The following is a 15,567-nucleotide window of genomic DNA, read 5'->3' as shown; positions in this document are numbered from 1 at the left end:
AAAAGACTACATCCATCTTGAATACGTGCTGCCACTTTCTACAGTCCTTAGCAAACCACTCTAACCTTTTGGAAACCTGCTTCACCACAGGTTTCATTTTGACCCTAGGTAAATCACTTGGTCCAAAATTTACTTTGTAACTGAATTCCTAATGAAATGAATGGAAGTCAGGTGTTTAAAATTACATCTTGTAAATGTGAACTTGAAACCCTCTGTCACATAAGAACTAGCAGACTGAAGGTTTTAGGGTCCCCCTGTCTGAATGAGTTACACAGATTGACTTGGGTCAGAAGGGACCCCAAGAATCACCAAGTTCCAACCCCCCTGCCACAGACAGGGCCACCAACCTCCAGCTCTGGTACCAGCCCAGGTTCCAGATGCCAGTTACACAGCATTTCTAAACAAATGATTTAAAAACTATTTGTCACTCAGAAAGGATAACGATAGTAGAAACACAGACTTATCACACAGACTAGAAACTTCACAACAACCTCTCCAACTCCACACCCCACAGGTACAACAAGCACCTTCCCAGCTGCAAGATGGATGACGTTCTGAATTCATTACAAAGCTGCACCAATAGGCACTAATCCTCTATCAAAGATGCAGCTGCTGCTCCTGAGATCACAGAGTACCTTTAACAGATACAATGCATGAAGTACCTCTCTTGCAATTGCAGTTTCAACCCAATTGCTGATTTGTTTTCAATGGCAATACCACACATGCATAAGTGAATATATAACAAAATGAAGTTTTTACTTACCGCTTTTCCCTCTAACAGAATATGTTACAGTTTTTGACATGTAATTTAAGATTTCTCTTCTTTCTTTCTTTTACCCTTACGTATTTATTTTCCAGAGCACCTGTTACAGAAAAAGGTCTCAAGAAACATTATAATTCTACAGAAAAGGATTAAAAATAGAAATTCAACTGTTTCAGAACATAATGGTTTAATGACTTTTCTTTCAGAATTCATGTCATCAGAGCTCTGAACACAGAAAGCATGGTAGCAATATGTAATGGTTCATGTTCGTACCTGGTTGCCAAGTACAAAATATTTATGCACTTTTAACCCAGCATTAATGTCAACAGTTTTTTCCACATAGGATGATCTCTGTGGAAATGAAAGAAAATTCATTTCAAAAAAATTGCCAACTTTTCTACAAGCCTTTTTTTTCCAACAGAGGTGCATAAATACAGTAAGCCACCAAATTAGAGACTTATTCCCTACAAAATCAGATACACTTCGTCATTAAGTTATAGCAACAGGAAAAGGCCAACCCTCTCCAATGATTAAAAATGTTACATGCTGTCACTTAGGTTTATTTTATGATAATTAAAAAATGTAATATATATGTTGGATATTATATATGTGTGTGTGTGTGCGTAACCTTGCTTGTATTTGTTATTGTCTCATGCCAATTAAAACAAACAAACAAACAGGCCCATATTCATAACCAGACAACATGGCAGGAGAAGTAATAAAGAATTGGTAAGAAATACCTAGAAGAAGCTAGTTACATAATCTCAAGCACCATGAATAGTTCACATTTAATTTGAGGACTATCAATTACCTCTGTAAAGCTTATGCTAAAAGTCATGTATGCTCAGAATTAGTTTTAGGAGTTTAGTGTCACCAGAAAGACACACTTTCACTAATTACTTAGGCATAGAATTGGCTTTCTAACATTTTTTGCTATATCTCCACAGTGCATTTAACCTACATTTATCCAAATATGAAGAGTTAGTACTTCATATTCTTGGGCAGCTTAACAATGATTTCCCATAGCCTAAGCCAAGTGACTTTCATGACCTAACAATACACTTGACAGGAACTTTTCACATCAGGAGGTACAAGACAGTAATCATTTATTTAATATTATGACCTGATCCAAGTTCTTTGAATACTAATATTATGCTAAAAAAATAAATAACCATTTTCCTGCTCTAAAGCTCCTTGAATAGTTTTGCTGGTTGGTAAGACATTCAAATCTCAATATCAGAAGTTCATAACACCCATTAGTATCTATAGACACCAAGAACTCCATTGTCATGAGTTAGATGCAAATCACGGTAGCATTCCCTCTCCAAATGATTCCACACTGCACAGATGTCACAGAAACAGGCTGTGCACAACAAATTTATGTAAGCAGAAGAATCTCTTTCAAATATGAAAACCCAAAAACTACACTCTCCAGCAAACAGAACTGGCCTCTTGAATCAATCCGAGAAAGCTTAGCCAGACTATAAAAAGAACTGCCTAGCAGGGTGACACAACACTTGTTTCAATACAAATTTCAGTAGCTAGGTTGAAGTTTTCAAGTAAACAATGCAGTATCTGAAAACTTGATCACTGTAATAAAGGGAAAAAAACCAAACAGCCTATCTCTGACATCATGCCTTTAATTTCATTCTTCAGCTGGCAAAACACTACTTCAGAGCCTTGCCTTGGCACTTAAGACTGCTATAAAAAGATTTATGTAGATACATATATATATATATTTTAATTAAGGGCCAGTAGATAATTAAGTATCAGTATCAGAAATCTGATTGGATGCTGCTGTGATTTCATGAACTCCAGTGGAGCCTCCTCCAAATTTTTTCACCGCTGCAAGTGAGCATAAAATATCAGAGTCTCATTTTGCATTATTTTTAGCTAAAATGTATGTCAACGTGAAATCATTTGAACTACATTATCAGAACTAAAATGTTCCCTAGTGTAACTCCATTCACGTCAGTTACATCAGGAATGCATTTCACCATTATAATTTAAAATGCAAAATGCCCAAGTGATTACAAAATTGTTTTTCTGATAGTTGTTGGTATCCAGTATCACTGTAAAAACTCGGGCAAGGAGCAATTGCATTCTGGAGCAGAAACAGCTCAAACACAGGGTTTCTCTGGCACAAATTTCCATCTAAGTGATCCTCAAGGGAAATTCTGGTTCCTTATTAAGCACTTGGGATCTTTGGGTTTTAGCATGGTAGGGGTAGGACTTTGGCTTTTTCAAGCTGTGTTTTAAGAACGTAGACTAATGAACAGATGAATAATCAAACTAAAAGCCAGCCCAAGTGAAGGCATTTGCTTCCATTCTGAAATGCACAGTCCTTTCTGTGATTCAGAATGGTCTGCCAAACTGATAGTACAATCTAATATTAGGCAATGCTAGCTCTTATTTATAATGACAGTTACAAGTACAGAGGCTCATACGTTGCAGGAGGCAGAGCAGGCTCCACTGGTATTAGGACTGGTCTCCGCAGTACCGCAGTACGCAGTGCTGACACACCCAGAATGCTGCTCTGCTAAAACATCCTCCAGCAAGAATTTTCTTTCAGAGATTAAGGTATTGCTGTGATCATAGCATAATGCAGGCCACACCATGCTTGTTTTAAATTATAAGATTGTGTACTGGTAGCACAATACCTGCACAGCTTGCTGGAGAAGCTGGGTAACTACTCACGCAGATACCTCATGCTGAGCTCCACCTCCTCTGAGTGAACATATTCTAGGAGTTATTCAAAAAGCTTTCTTTCTTATTTCTATTAGACATAAAACAAATTCCCCCTCTTATTAACCATCTTTCCTTTCAGCCCATCAATACTGAAAATACATACTCATTATTTTTCTAAGTTCTTTATTTGCCTAGTTATTATTTCCTTTATTTCTGCATTCTTGCTATGGTCCTTCTCTGGTTGCTGGTACTACACAGAACCACTAGCAAACTAGCATACAATTGAACCCTTATGTTCTTTACCTTATTAACAGTTAAAGCTGTTGAAGAAACACTCTAACTTACAGATGTTTGCTGGACTTCACAGAACGCTCACCCTTGTCGCTGATGTTGCCCTCATTGGAAAAAAGCATTTAGTTCATTTACCCAGGTGAGCCATGAAATAAATGCAATATTTAATTCTGACAAACACCTGTACATGAAACAACTGAAGTGTTTGATCCAGAACATGATTGAAATTCATACCATCGTATTAAAAAGAGGCCTTGTTTAATGCCTCACATCAGAAATAGAGTGAAGCCTTCTCTACAATTTAAAATTACGAATTGGACATTCACATACAAGTTTTAAATCAGGGCTCAGTACAATGCAGTCTTTTCTGAGCCTTTTTTTTTTTTTTTTTTTTGCTATGATTTCTGCAGTACAATAGGAGACTAGCAGATAAAGTTTTCCAAAATATGATTCACAGAAAATCCATGAAGGCCAACAATCAATCAGTAAGTAAAATCCTTTGGCTATGGCTCTGTTCTGTATCACTGGATGCTGCACACAGCAAACAATGCCTATCTGGTAGATGATGCACACCATCACAGCTACCCAATTTGGACATGTTTTATTTTTGCTTTTCAGCACCAGAACCGTAAGTCACTAACTGGTTCTTTCCAGCAAACTCCCTCCTCAGCTTTAAAGGAATATCAGAAAACTACTGCAACTCAATAGTGTTTGTAAGCACTCTTTTCTCTCACAATGTCCCTAAAGTGCATATGCCAAGTTGGTTCAAGTTCTATAATTGGGAATGTTCCACAGTGCCTTCCCAAAAACAGCTCCAATTACCACCCTAGGTAATCATGATTCTGAAAAAAACACCTGTTCTAATTCTATTATTTGTGTTAAATGCAGGAATATCTTACCTATTTAATTCTGGTGTCTGGAATGCTCTGTAAGTCAGGTAATCTTTACCTACCTTAATCTCCTAGAAGGGGCAGTGGAAATTTTTGACACAAAGATACAGCTGGTCTAAGAATCAGTGAAAAGAAATCATGGAATGTTTTCCCAAGGACTACATTGGACCCAACACAATCATTTTGAATCCCAAAATGCCTGCTTTGGATTCTAAATTTTGCTTCCAACTTGGAAGCTGGAACTAAGGGAAAAAATGTAGCACCAATAACAGGTTAACTGTTAGTAATTTTGAATTGTTAGTTCTGTAACAACCGAGTATCTTATTACTTTTACCTCTTCTCCCTTACATTGAATTACTTCGATACTGACAAAGTGCATGTATTAAACATTAACTCTCAATGTTAAATTAACCTGGAAAAAATATATACATTAAGTTCATATTAGTTGAGAGTATCACTAGAAAACACTAATTTCAAATAATTTTGATTATAAAATTTTACTTCACAATCCTTTTCCAGATCACAGATATAGTCATAATTAAAAGAGTACGGAATTGATGTAATGTAAGCTGTTTTGCCATCAGCATCACATAAAGGAAAAACAAAATGAAACAAAACAAAACAAAACAGGCAATAAAATATGATGCAGAATTCACTCTTCCAATGATTGTCATTGAACTATTACATTAGTAAACATTCACAGTATGAAGTCTCTTTCAATATAACTCCAGCATATAAAGTAGTGCAAAAAAGCATTCCAGTCATTTTGCCTTTGCAGTCAGACCAGGCTAAACAATTCTCTTATTTCATTACTTTCGTTATTAGACAACAAATGCTGCAACGCCTCCAAAGAGAGTTATAAAAATAAATCATTTCTGGAGGTTCAGCAGCCTTCTCAAAGTAAACTTCCAGTTAAAAACAAGCATTATAGATTCCAAGAAAAAAAAAAAAATTAGATCTATCTTCTGTAGAATACCTTTATACAATAAATTTACCATTTGAAAAACAAGACTATGGTATCCAATGATTTATGGTAGCTGCTATTAAAGCACTGATAAATAGATAAATGACTTCCAAAGTTCATTGCTTCTTACATAGTAAATACCTCTGAATGCCAACTTTTACCACAGAGCTGTTATTAGTGATGTCGACAGTTCATGCACTCACTTTAAAACTGACTTGGTTTTAATAAATTTTTCAGCCTCATGTGCAAAACACTTGCATTCTAAAAAAAAAACCACAGTCTGAAGTTATATCAGATCTAGCAACCCCTTCCTCAAGTTCTACCACTTACTTGATATGTTATACAAGTTTAACAATGTTTTTTTATTTGTATTTAACCATTAAATGGCATACTACTGTATGCTGCGGACTCATTTGCATATTTCATTATTTCCACTGCACTCTTTAATGCATAAATATATTTGGAAACATAAAATAAATATATTTGGAAATTACACATCAGTTTCCACAGAATTTGAATTTACACAGTTTTTTTTCTCTGACTCGCTGCTATTCCCCGTGTCCTGACTTTTTTTCTCCTTTACACAAAGAGATTCTTTAACTCCTTCTTCCATTTCCAAATACTCTGATTTATCCTCTGTGGATGAAGATGATGAGCTTCTAAATTTCTTCAGTAAATTCGTTGGGAGGTAAGGGCAACTGACTGCATTTTGCATCAGCTGCGTTTGTTCTTCATTCTCAGTCTCTCTGTGGTAGAAATAGTTAAAATTGGAGACAATCACTGGCACTGGTAAAGCAATGGTTAACACTCCCGCGATGGCACACAGGGACCCAACTATTTTCCCACCCACAGTTATGGGTTTCATGTCCCCATAACCAACAGTAGTCATGGTCACCACGGCCCACCAAAAAGCATCTGGGATGCTCTGAAAATGGGTGGCAGGCTCATCAGCTTCTGCGAAGTAAACAGCACTGGAAAACAAAATTACTCCAATAAAAAGGAAAAAAATGAGGAGGCCGAGTTCCCTCATGCTTGCTCTGAGTGTGTGACCCAGGATCTGCAAACCCTTGGAGTGCCTGGAAAGCTTGAAGATGCGAAACACTCTGACCAGACGGATGATCCTCAGGATGGCAAAAGACATGGCCTGTTGACCATTACTGCCTTGCTCCTGCGCCAAGTCAGTGCCCAGAGTAATGAAATAAGGCAAGATGGAGACAATGTCTATGATGTTCATGATGTTCTTGAGGAAATGTGCTTTGCTTGGACATGCAAAGCAGCGCACTGTAAACTCAAAGGAGAACCAAATGATGCATACTGTCTCTACAATGAAAAAAGGGTCATTGAAGATGGTGTGCTCCCCAGCGTCCAAGTGAAGCGACTCATTGGAAAGACCCTTCCCTGAGCTCAGGGACATTATGAATTCTTTGTCATCTCTGAACTCCGGCAAAGTCTCCAGACAAAAGATGACGATGGAGATCAAGATGACTAAGACAGAGACAATGGCAATGCCCCTGGCTGGACTGGAGCTCTCTGGGTACTCAAACAGTAGCCAGACCTGCCTCTTAAACTCATTCTCCGGCAAAACTTTGTCCTCTTCCTCTTTGACAAACCCTTCATCTTCCCTAAACTTGAGCATGGCTTCCTCCCCAAGTTGGTAGAATTTCACCTCCTCACTGAAGATGTCAAAGGGTACATTGACTGGCCTCTTCAGCCGACCACCACTCTGGTAGTAGTACAGTATGGCATCAAAGCTGGGACGGTTCCTATCAAAGAAGTATTCGTTTCTGAGAGGGTCAAAGTATCTGCCTCGCTTCGCTGGATCACCCAACAATGTCTCCGGGAACTGAGCCAATGTCTTCAGTTGTGTCTCAAACCGCAGTCCTGACACATTGATCACCACACGCTCACAACACTCGTACTCACTGTAGCGAACAGAGCTGTAACCCCCGGGGCCTCCACCATCATCAGGTGGCTGGTCTGAGTACGAAAACTCATCCTCCCCATAGTCGGCACTGTAGTAGAGTTTTCCTTCTTCCTCATCGTCTTCATCCTCATCTTCATCCTCCTCTTCCTCCTCACTCACGTCCTTCAGTATTCTCTCTTCAGAACCACTGAGAGGAAGCAGCTCAGAACAGGGGAAGGAGGCTCCACACTCCCTGCTTCCCAAGTGGTGGCTCCTCTTTTTGCCTTTCTTCCATCTCTTACCACTGTGGCGGTTGGGCAGGCTGCTGCGTGATGCGTTCCCACCGTGTGAGGAAGAAGCACCTCGACTCTGTTCCTGGTGATAGTGGTGATACGGTCCACCTCCACCTGTTGCCCCCCCTTCTACTGCTGCAGTAGCTGCTGCTACAGCTGCAGCTGCTGCAGCTCTTGATTGTGCCAGCCTCTCTCTCTCTCTGGCCCGAGCTTGGACCGCATATCCATAGGGCATATGGCTGTTGCACCCAGAGCTATCTGCACTCACCATTGCAACCTCCATTTTGCAACAGCTTTTTTGTCGTTTAGTGCAAAAGCTTTTGTTTTATTTACGGTGCAACCTTAACTTTCACCATAGAAAGTATAAAGCCATTTGCATTGGAGGACAGTGCACTGGACACAGAGCAGGGCAACATAGTTGCAATGCTGAATCTATCTTTTAGGAAACCACAGATCTGCATTTTCTTACTGTCTAAAACGTTTTAGGGGAAAACAAACAAACAAACAAAAAAAACCCCTATTGTTTTGTTAATAAGAAAAGATGAAACTCTCAAACTAGACCAAGGAACAGCAGAGGCTTTATTCTTTCATCCACTAAGCCCTTTTATTTTCATTTATTTCCCATATCTACCACTGATCTGATCAGATTCATGACTACATCCATGAAGACAAAAACATGCAAAACAAAGGGTACCTGCTCTCCATAAATGATTTTAGTTCATCACTGCGAGCAAATGCAAATAGTCTCTTTCCTCATAATTTGTTCCTGGTAATGCTTTGGCCTAGCAATCTTATTATTGTTTAATACCATTGTTTGGGGAGTTGAAACTAATTCCAGCCATCACTCTCTTTACACAGTGAGGAGGTCTTTGCAAATCCTTTCTTCAGCCTGTCAACAATGTTTCAAACCTGGGAGCAGCACCCAGGGCGTCAGCAGCAGTGGTAAGAGGAGGAGGAGGAGATGAAGACTGAGAAATTGGTTCTGAGGTCCCCATAGGACATAAGGGAGTGGATGGGTCACCCTTTGGTTATGGTCATGCAGAAGAAGCACTTAACCTGAGGCACATGCACAAACACACAAAAATAAACAAAACAAAAAGGAAAAAAGATTGGATTGTTTTCCTAAAAGGTCACACTGATCAAATGAAACTGTGTCATCTATTACCACGGTATTCTAAGCTTCCCCTTCCCACACTATTCACACTTCTACATTACACACACACCCACATCACATGCACAGAGAATGTGAACGACTCTGCTCATAAGGATGTGGGTGGGTATGTCATATATATATAGACAGAGATACAAAATCCCCACCCGTACAAGCACTTGCATCCATACACAAACACACGCATGCTTGTGAAACACCAACACATATAAACACCAATAAAACACTGCAACACCCGATGCATTCAGATCTTTGAGTGCATACGTAATAGGCACACCTACATATAGCTACATGAAGTATTGTAAGAAATGCATCTATGCAAAGAGCTTTTCATATTATCTCTAAAAACACCAGATTTAAGAAAGCTGTGTTTCAGTTGGATTTTCAACTGTAACAAACATCTTACTGAATTTAATTGGGAAACGGGCAGGTACAGTGCTCACTCAAGTGGAAGCACCATGATACGGCGTGTCAAACTACTGCAGGTGCACTGAAGCAACATCTACATGCAAACACATGCAAGAATTCACATATGCACGCCCCTTTGAAACAGAAGCCTCATCTACAGCTGTATCTATTAATATACGAAAGGTGAATGCACACAAATAATGACTGCTATTTTTAAAATCATACCTATACGACATGCAAAAAGGGTCTTAGGATTGCTGTTATACTTACTGTTCATAGGCAGAGAAATAGCAGTGCTGCTCTTGCCAGCGTAAGGATCTGGTGACAGCAGTCCTGAGCAGGGGGCTGCGCCAATTGACCGACGCCTGCAGGTGGGTAGGTCAGTCGGCACCACAGGTTGACGAGTTATTTTTCTCCCTGCCTTCCCCGTGCAACAAGAGCGCCAAGAACGAGCCAAGGAGGCAGCTGAAGCTGGGGGCACTCTGCACAACCGCAGCTTCTCACCCAGGCGTTTGCAAAAAGGCAATAAGCAACAGCCTTGTTCCAAAAGGAAAAAAAAAAAAGAAAAAAAAGGGGGAGGTGAGCGTGTTCGTGTGTGTGAGAGAAAAGGAATGAATGGGGGAGTGTGATCACTAGGCTTCCCGAGCCCAGCTCCTGCTGCAGATTTGTAAATCAACGTTAAGTAATCCGTGTACCAAGCCTATTTCCACTGATGGGAGGACGAGTGTTGCTTCTTGCTGTTTCTCCCCGTCACATCCAAACAGCAGCAGCTCAGCCAGCAGCTGCCAGCATCGTTCACTTGTTGTGCGGTTTTTTTGGTAACGCTTACAAAAAGCATAAAAATAACAATTAAAAAAATAATAATAACAATAAAAGGAAAACCACCCGAGGAAAAAGCAGCTCTCTGCTATCACGCTCCCACCGCCCGATTTGCAACGCGGCACCCAGCAACCGCGGAAGCCGCGCGGCCGTTCGCAGCGCTGCCGCCGGCTCGAGCCCTGTTGCTCCGCGGAGGCGCCGCCCGCCGAGCCTGCGCGCCGCCGGGGGCAGCCGTGGGGCCGCGGCCGTTCCATCGCACCGCTCCCGGCCCGCCGTCGGCCCCTCGCGGCCGCGCCCCGCACTGCGCCCTGCCCGCCGGCGGCTCTGGATCGGCGCGTTAATGACGGCGATTCGTGTTCCAGCGCTGAATAACGCAGCGAACATCTCCGTGCCCAAAGAGATGCTCCTGGCTTTGGTTTCCGGTTATTGTTGTTTCTTTTTTTATTTTATTTTTATTATTATTTTTTTTTTCCTTTGGGCTTTTGTGGCTTTTGTTCTCTGTTAGTTTTGTTCGTTTGCGGGTTGTCAAGGTAGCTGTGAAGTGCAAAACCAAACGCAAATTGAGCGTCTGAGAAAAATCGAGAAGCTGACCACACCTCTGTCCTCCTAATGCGTTCACCCCAAGCAAATCAGAGAGCGATTCCCACTGCCCAGCAGCCACAGGCTCTTGCCAACTAAGCCAATTTAACATTTACCCCTAATCCTGTATGTACACAGAGGAGGAGGTCCTACTTCATGAATAGGACAACATCGTGTATTTGTAGACGAGACCTAAAATAGCATTTTGACACTGCTGCTAAAGGTGCCAGATCTTTGCTCCCTCTACCCCCAGCCTGTAACAACAGCAGTGTACAAACCAGACACTCCTTTCCTGCCTGGAAAATCTACATTGGGACTGATACCATGAAAATGCAGCTTGGCTATATCTGGTAGTACAGCTACAATTGCACCATCTCAATAAAACATGCAGGCACTTCTCCTTAGTACAAGGTAAACCAAAGAAGGACTTGGGACTTGCAGTAAGAATGAAAGAAGAGCAGCACTCACTCCAGCCGCTTGCCTTAAGGTGTTGGCACATGGAGACAAACTGAATGGTGCAGCAAGTGGGTTAGGCACAACTGTCATTGCCCAGGTCCACTCCTTTCCCATTGTCCAAACAAACCTACAGGCTGTTCCCCTTCAGATCCCTCGTGGCAGAAGACAGATTATATTACCTCTGTCTCTACTGCCTTCGTCAGTTAGTGCTCGTACCCTTCAGCCCATTCATTTCAGTAGGGTGACATACAACTGCAAAAGGGAGACTTAAGGATCAACCAAATAAATATTAAAAGACTTAATGGCCTGTGAAATGCAGAAATGACAGCCAACCAATTTTTGAAAAATCAGAATGCTTCAAATTCTATAGGTGGTATATAATGAAAGATATTACGTGTTCCTAATGTCAGCCCACGTTCCACTAAGACACAAACTGGCATCATCGTAAGACCAGTCCAAAAATGTGATGCTATGGTGTGCTATTTAAAGACATTCTATAATTTACTTCCAGTACCAAAAAACAGATTTCTCTGCAATTTGACAAGAGTATATCAAAGGCAGAGATCAAGCCCCTGTCATCATTAGTCACAAGGACACATACAATGCCATAAAAGGAGAGAGATCATACATATGATTTCTTATCATTAGAAACATCTCGAGACCTTCCTACTTCAGTCACATTTTAATGCCAGGTACAATCATTTGGCAAAATTCAGTCACTGGATTCCCTCAAAAATGTTACGTGGCTTTGTATTGGTAGGACCTGGACATATTTTTCTATTCCTTTTTTAAGTGTAGCTTTTTGAAATCTAGCTTTTTACCTTCCTTGCAGTTTCAGATGCATTTCAGACACATTCCACAAGGCTCAATCCTACAGCAGGTTCTGTTCAACATTTTTATGAATGATCTGAATGCAAGAATTCAATGCAACTTCAGCAAGCTTGCTGATGATACTCAACTGGAAAGAACCATCGATTGCCTGAAGGGACAAGGGGCCTTGCAGGGGGATCAAAAATAGCACCGATAACAGGACAAGCAGAAGACCTTTCTCAAATCTTTTTAAAGTCCATTTTAATTGCTAGGGATTACATAACTACACGCAATTCAATCTAATTCACAAGTTTTATCTGTTCCAAAAGCAAAAAAAAAAAGTATTTACAGATGAATACTGTTACTCTCTTCATTCAGCTTTATATTTTCATAGTATTCAAAGAGAAATTTTATTTAAAAGATACTACATTCCCTCTGCTTCTTTATATTCATAAGGGATACTATTATTGGTAGAACAAAGAGAGAATATGTACATGTCATTATTTCCAGTAGTGCTGTACTAAGAACATTATAGCATACAAAAGGATCTGTAAGGTATGCTACTGTACGGATTTGTTCTGTTTTACAAGCATGTGGAGAACAAATATGCATCACTGTTGCTTATCTATGCACGCAGTAGCAGAACAAAAACCCACAATAATTTAATAGCACATTCATGCAAAGGGAACATGAGATTTAAAAGGCTTATGGTGCTATGTCCAATATTAATTCATGCTATCTCCCAGTCGCTTCAATTCACACTGGCAGTCTGGCCTCAGTCCAACATTCATCTTCCTGCTGTAATCAAGAGTTCTGTGCAGAGAATAAGACTGCACTACAGCTCTGTACTTACTGCACTTCTAGACCATGAATTATTTTATTTCCAGTTTTGTTTGCTTTTTTTTTTTAAACTTTTCTGCTTCTCCCTATACTTGCCTCACTCTTATTTCTGTCAGCCTCTCAAGGTACCTCAGTGAACTTCCCCTAAGATCAGGAACTCCCTTCAAATCAAGTAAAGCGTTGCAGGGGCAGGCACTTGAAAACAAACAAAACAAAACAACCCCCCACCACACACACACACACACACACACACACAAACCCACAAATAGAATAACTACGGTTACTGCATGATTTCATGTGCTCAGAATATGTCTTTCTCCTTTCCTCCCTCAGCTGCTTACAGCACTGAGTGCTGAAGACCCTTAGGTACCAAAGTAAGCACAAATTCTTGTCTGTGCAGCCAAGTCTTCCCTCCCAGTTTTTATACTGCTTTGGAGAGTTCTTGTTTTATTCCTAATTCACTAACCTGGATCAGGAAGCCATGCTTGTCAGAGGACCCGGCCCTAATACTGTTCTTTCGAATACAACTGCAGTACATAATGAAGTACTTAGAATAAAATCCAGCCCATCCTCAGGTCAGCTCTTATTCTCAAGGTATACGAACAGCACATCTGTTCATTACTCAAATGCAACGTGCTTATCAACAAAAGTTGACACTCCACAGAACAATAGGTTCTTTTATATTCCCTGAAGAAAGCATGCAAAACCACTGTCATTTACCACTGAGTAAATGAGATGAATTAGCAGTAAAAACACCGATGATGTGTATATTTGGAGAATAATCTCTTGCATCAGAGCATGGAACTATTTAGAAACTAGGATAAAAATACCATGTGTGGTTTATTTTTAGACTTGAAAATTGCTCAGTTCATTCTGTGCAGGGAGGGACTCGTATCAGAGAGATTCTTCAAATCAACAGTATGAGAAAAGAAAAGAAAAGAAAAGAGAAAGAAAAGGAAATGAAGAGGAAGCTTCTAAGTCAGGAACTGCTTGAGAATGGAGAGACCAGCCACATCACCGTTCTTGCTGCCATCCCCTTTCCCAGTGTAACTAAGAGAGTTCACCTGCTTCATTTTTTTTCCTGAAAAATGTATTCAGAATGTAATAATTTTGGAGCAGACAACGCACCTCTTAACAGATATGCTAAGTAGTACTCAGCAGTATAGATCTCAACTTTGGATAATGTTACTGTAATTAATTCATGAAGAAAATGAATTAAATTCATACACTTAAATGACTGCATTGCTGGATTCGGTTCATTTTTGTGTTCAAGAATCAGTGCATTATTCTCAATATGTAATTTTCAAACTGTACTAGCAGTAAATGCAATAATTGTAAATCCTGGAAATATTGGTTGGTAAACTCTGCCTTACATGTGCAGGGCAGGTAACATTTGGAGGGCATGGCAAGTGAATACCTCAATAGGATTTTATCAGGAATATTCCTGAATACTGAGTAACAGGCTAACAATCAATGTAGCTTTGCACTTTGAAGTTAACAATGCCTTGCAGAAGAACCAGAAAGGAAAATCTGTGGAACAGCTCAAAAATACTACTGTATACTGTTCAGTAAGCCTGGATGTCCAAGCATCTCATTCTCTAGAAACAAGCGGTCAATAAATAAAAGCATTTTAGATATTCAAAATTGGCATGAAACACATTGCATATTTCTTGCAATTTTTAGGAGAAAAAAAAGTATTTCTGTGAACTCAGTGTTTTTAGCAGATAGAAGTTGCCCAAGTTCTTAATAACAAATACATTTTTCTAACTCTCGCTTATGAAATCTGTGTGAATGAAAGGCACGTGCATGAAAGAAATGTAGGATCAAACCAAAAACAGCAGATTTCCTAACTGCAACTGCTCAAACCTTACTAGAAGACTCAATTTGCTAAGTTGAGCAGTTATATTAGATGGGAAACTAGCTAGACTAGAACGATATGTACTGGAGAGTCTAACACAACTCTACAGGAGATCCATGTTTCACAAGTAACTGCCTCAGTTTGCCATAATTTGATGGCAATCAAATACAGCTTCAAAATGAACCTCTGGAACAAAATCAGCATAGTCTGCTCTGGCATCATCCTGTCACCCTGCTGATGAAGACAGAAGCACCAGGATAGACAGTTTGGTGGCAGCAGGTGAGATCGGTGAAGAGAAATAAAGCAAACTAACTCCATACCCTTCCCAGTAAGTAGGTTAGCAAAAAGGAACACAGCCATTTGCTTTTGACCTTTTGGGGTGTTTGTGTGGGAAAGCTTCTTTTCCATCGTTGCACTAACAGATCATTTTTCTCCTCCCACAATAAAGATACAGAAAGTTGCTCCATGTTTGAAGAGACTGATTCTGAAAGATCTGAGTTCATGACATATCAGAACTATACCAGAGTACGTATGTTATAGGCAAAATGTTTAATTCCTGTTCTTTCCCACAACCTTATAAACACAAATGCTGAAAGAATGCCTTATTTTTTCTAACCAATATTTTTCTAACCATTCTGGACAGACTTACATATCAGAGAAAACATGACAAATTTTTAATAAGGAAGTTTATGGTGACAAAATGAGAATCTATTCCATCTTATTCTGATTACTTCAAAATCAGATTCACAGGGGAGCTAGCTGCCTAGAAGTTCTATATGTCCTGTGTACAGATTCATGTGGGCAAGATCATAAAACAAACTGTTCCTAAATAAGCTA

General features: G+C 40.0%; 1 protein-coding gene across 3 annotated transcripts in view; it reads right to left on the bottom strand.

The window, feature by feature from the left end:
• Window positions 1–658: 658 nt before the first annotated feature.
• The window catches only part of KCNA4 (potassium voltage-gated channel subfamily A member 4), a 74,324-nt gene continuing 59,415 nt past the window's right edge, over window positions 659–15,567 (bottom strand). For all 3 annotated transcript variants that reach the window (XM_048947888.1, XM_048947885.1, XM_048947886.1), the window contains 2 exons: window positions 9,639–9,905; window positions 659–8,848 (listed from right to left, as the gene is read on the bottom strand). In XM_048947888.1, the coding sequence (XP_048803845.1) occupies window positions 6,087–8,075 (1,989 nt within the window). In that variant the 5' untranslated portion in view covers window positions 8,076–8,848; window positions 9,639–9,905 and the 3' untranslated portion in view covers window positions 659–6,086. The remainder of the gene's footprint in view (window positions 8,849–9,638; window positions 9,906–15,567) is intronic.

The sequence above is a fragment of the Lagopus muta genome, chromosome 6 (genome assembly GCF_023343835.1).
Source record: "Lagopus muta isolate bLagMut1 chromosome 6, bLagMut1 primary, whole genome shotgun sequence".
Lineage (NCBI taxonomy): Eukaryota > Metazoa > Chordata > Aves > Galliformes > Phasianidae > Lagopus > Lagopus muta.
Note: the sequence above shows the minus strand (reverse complement) of the source record. Positions and strands in the feature narration are given on the sequence as shown.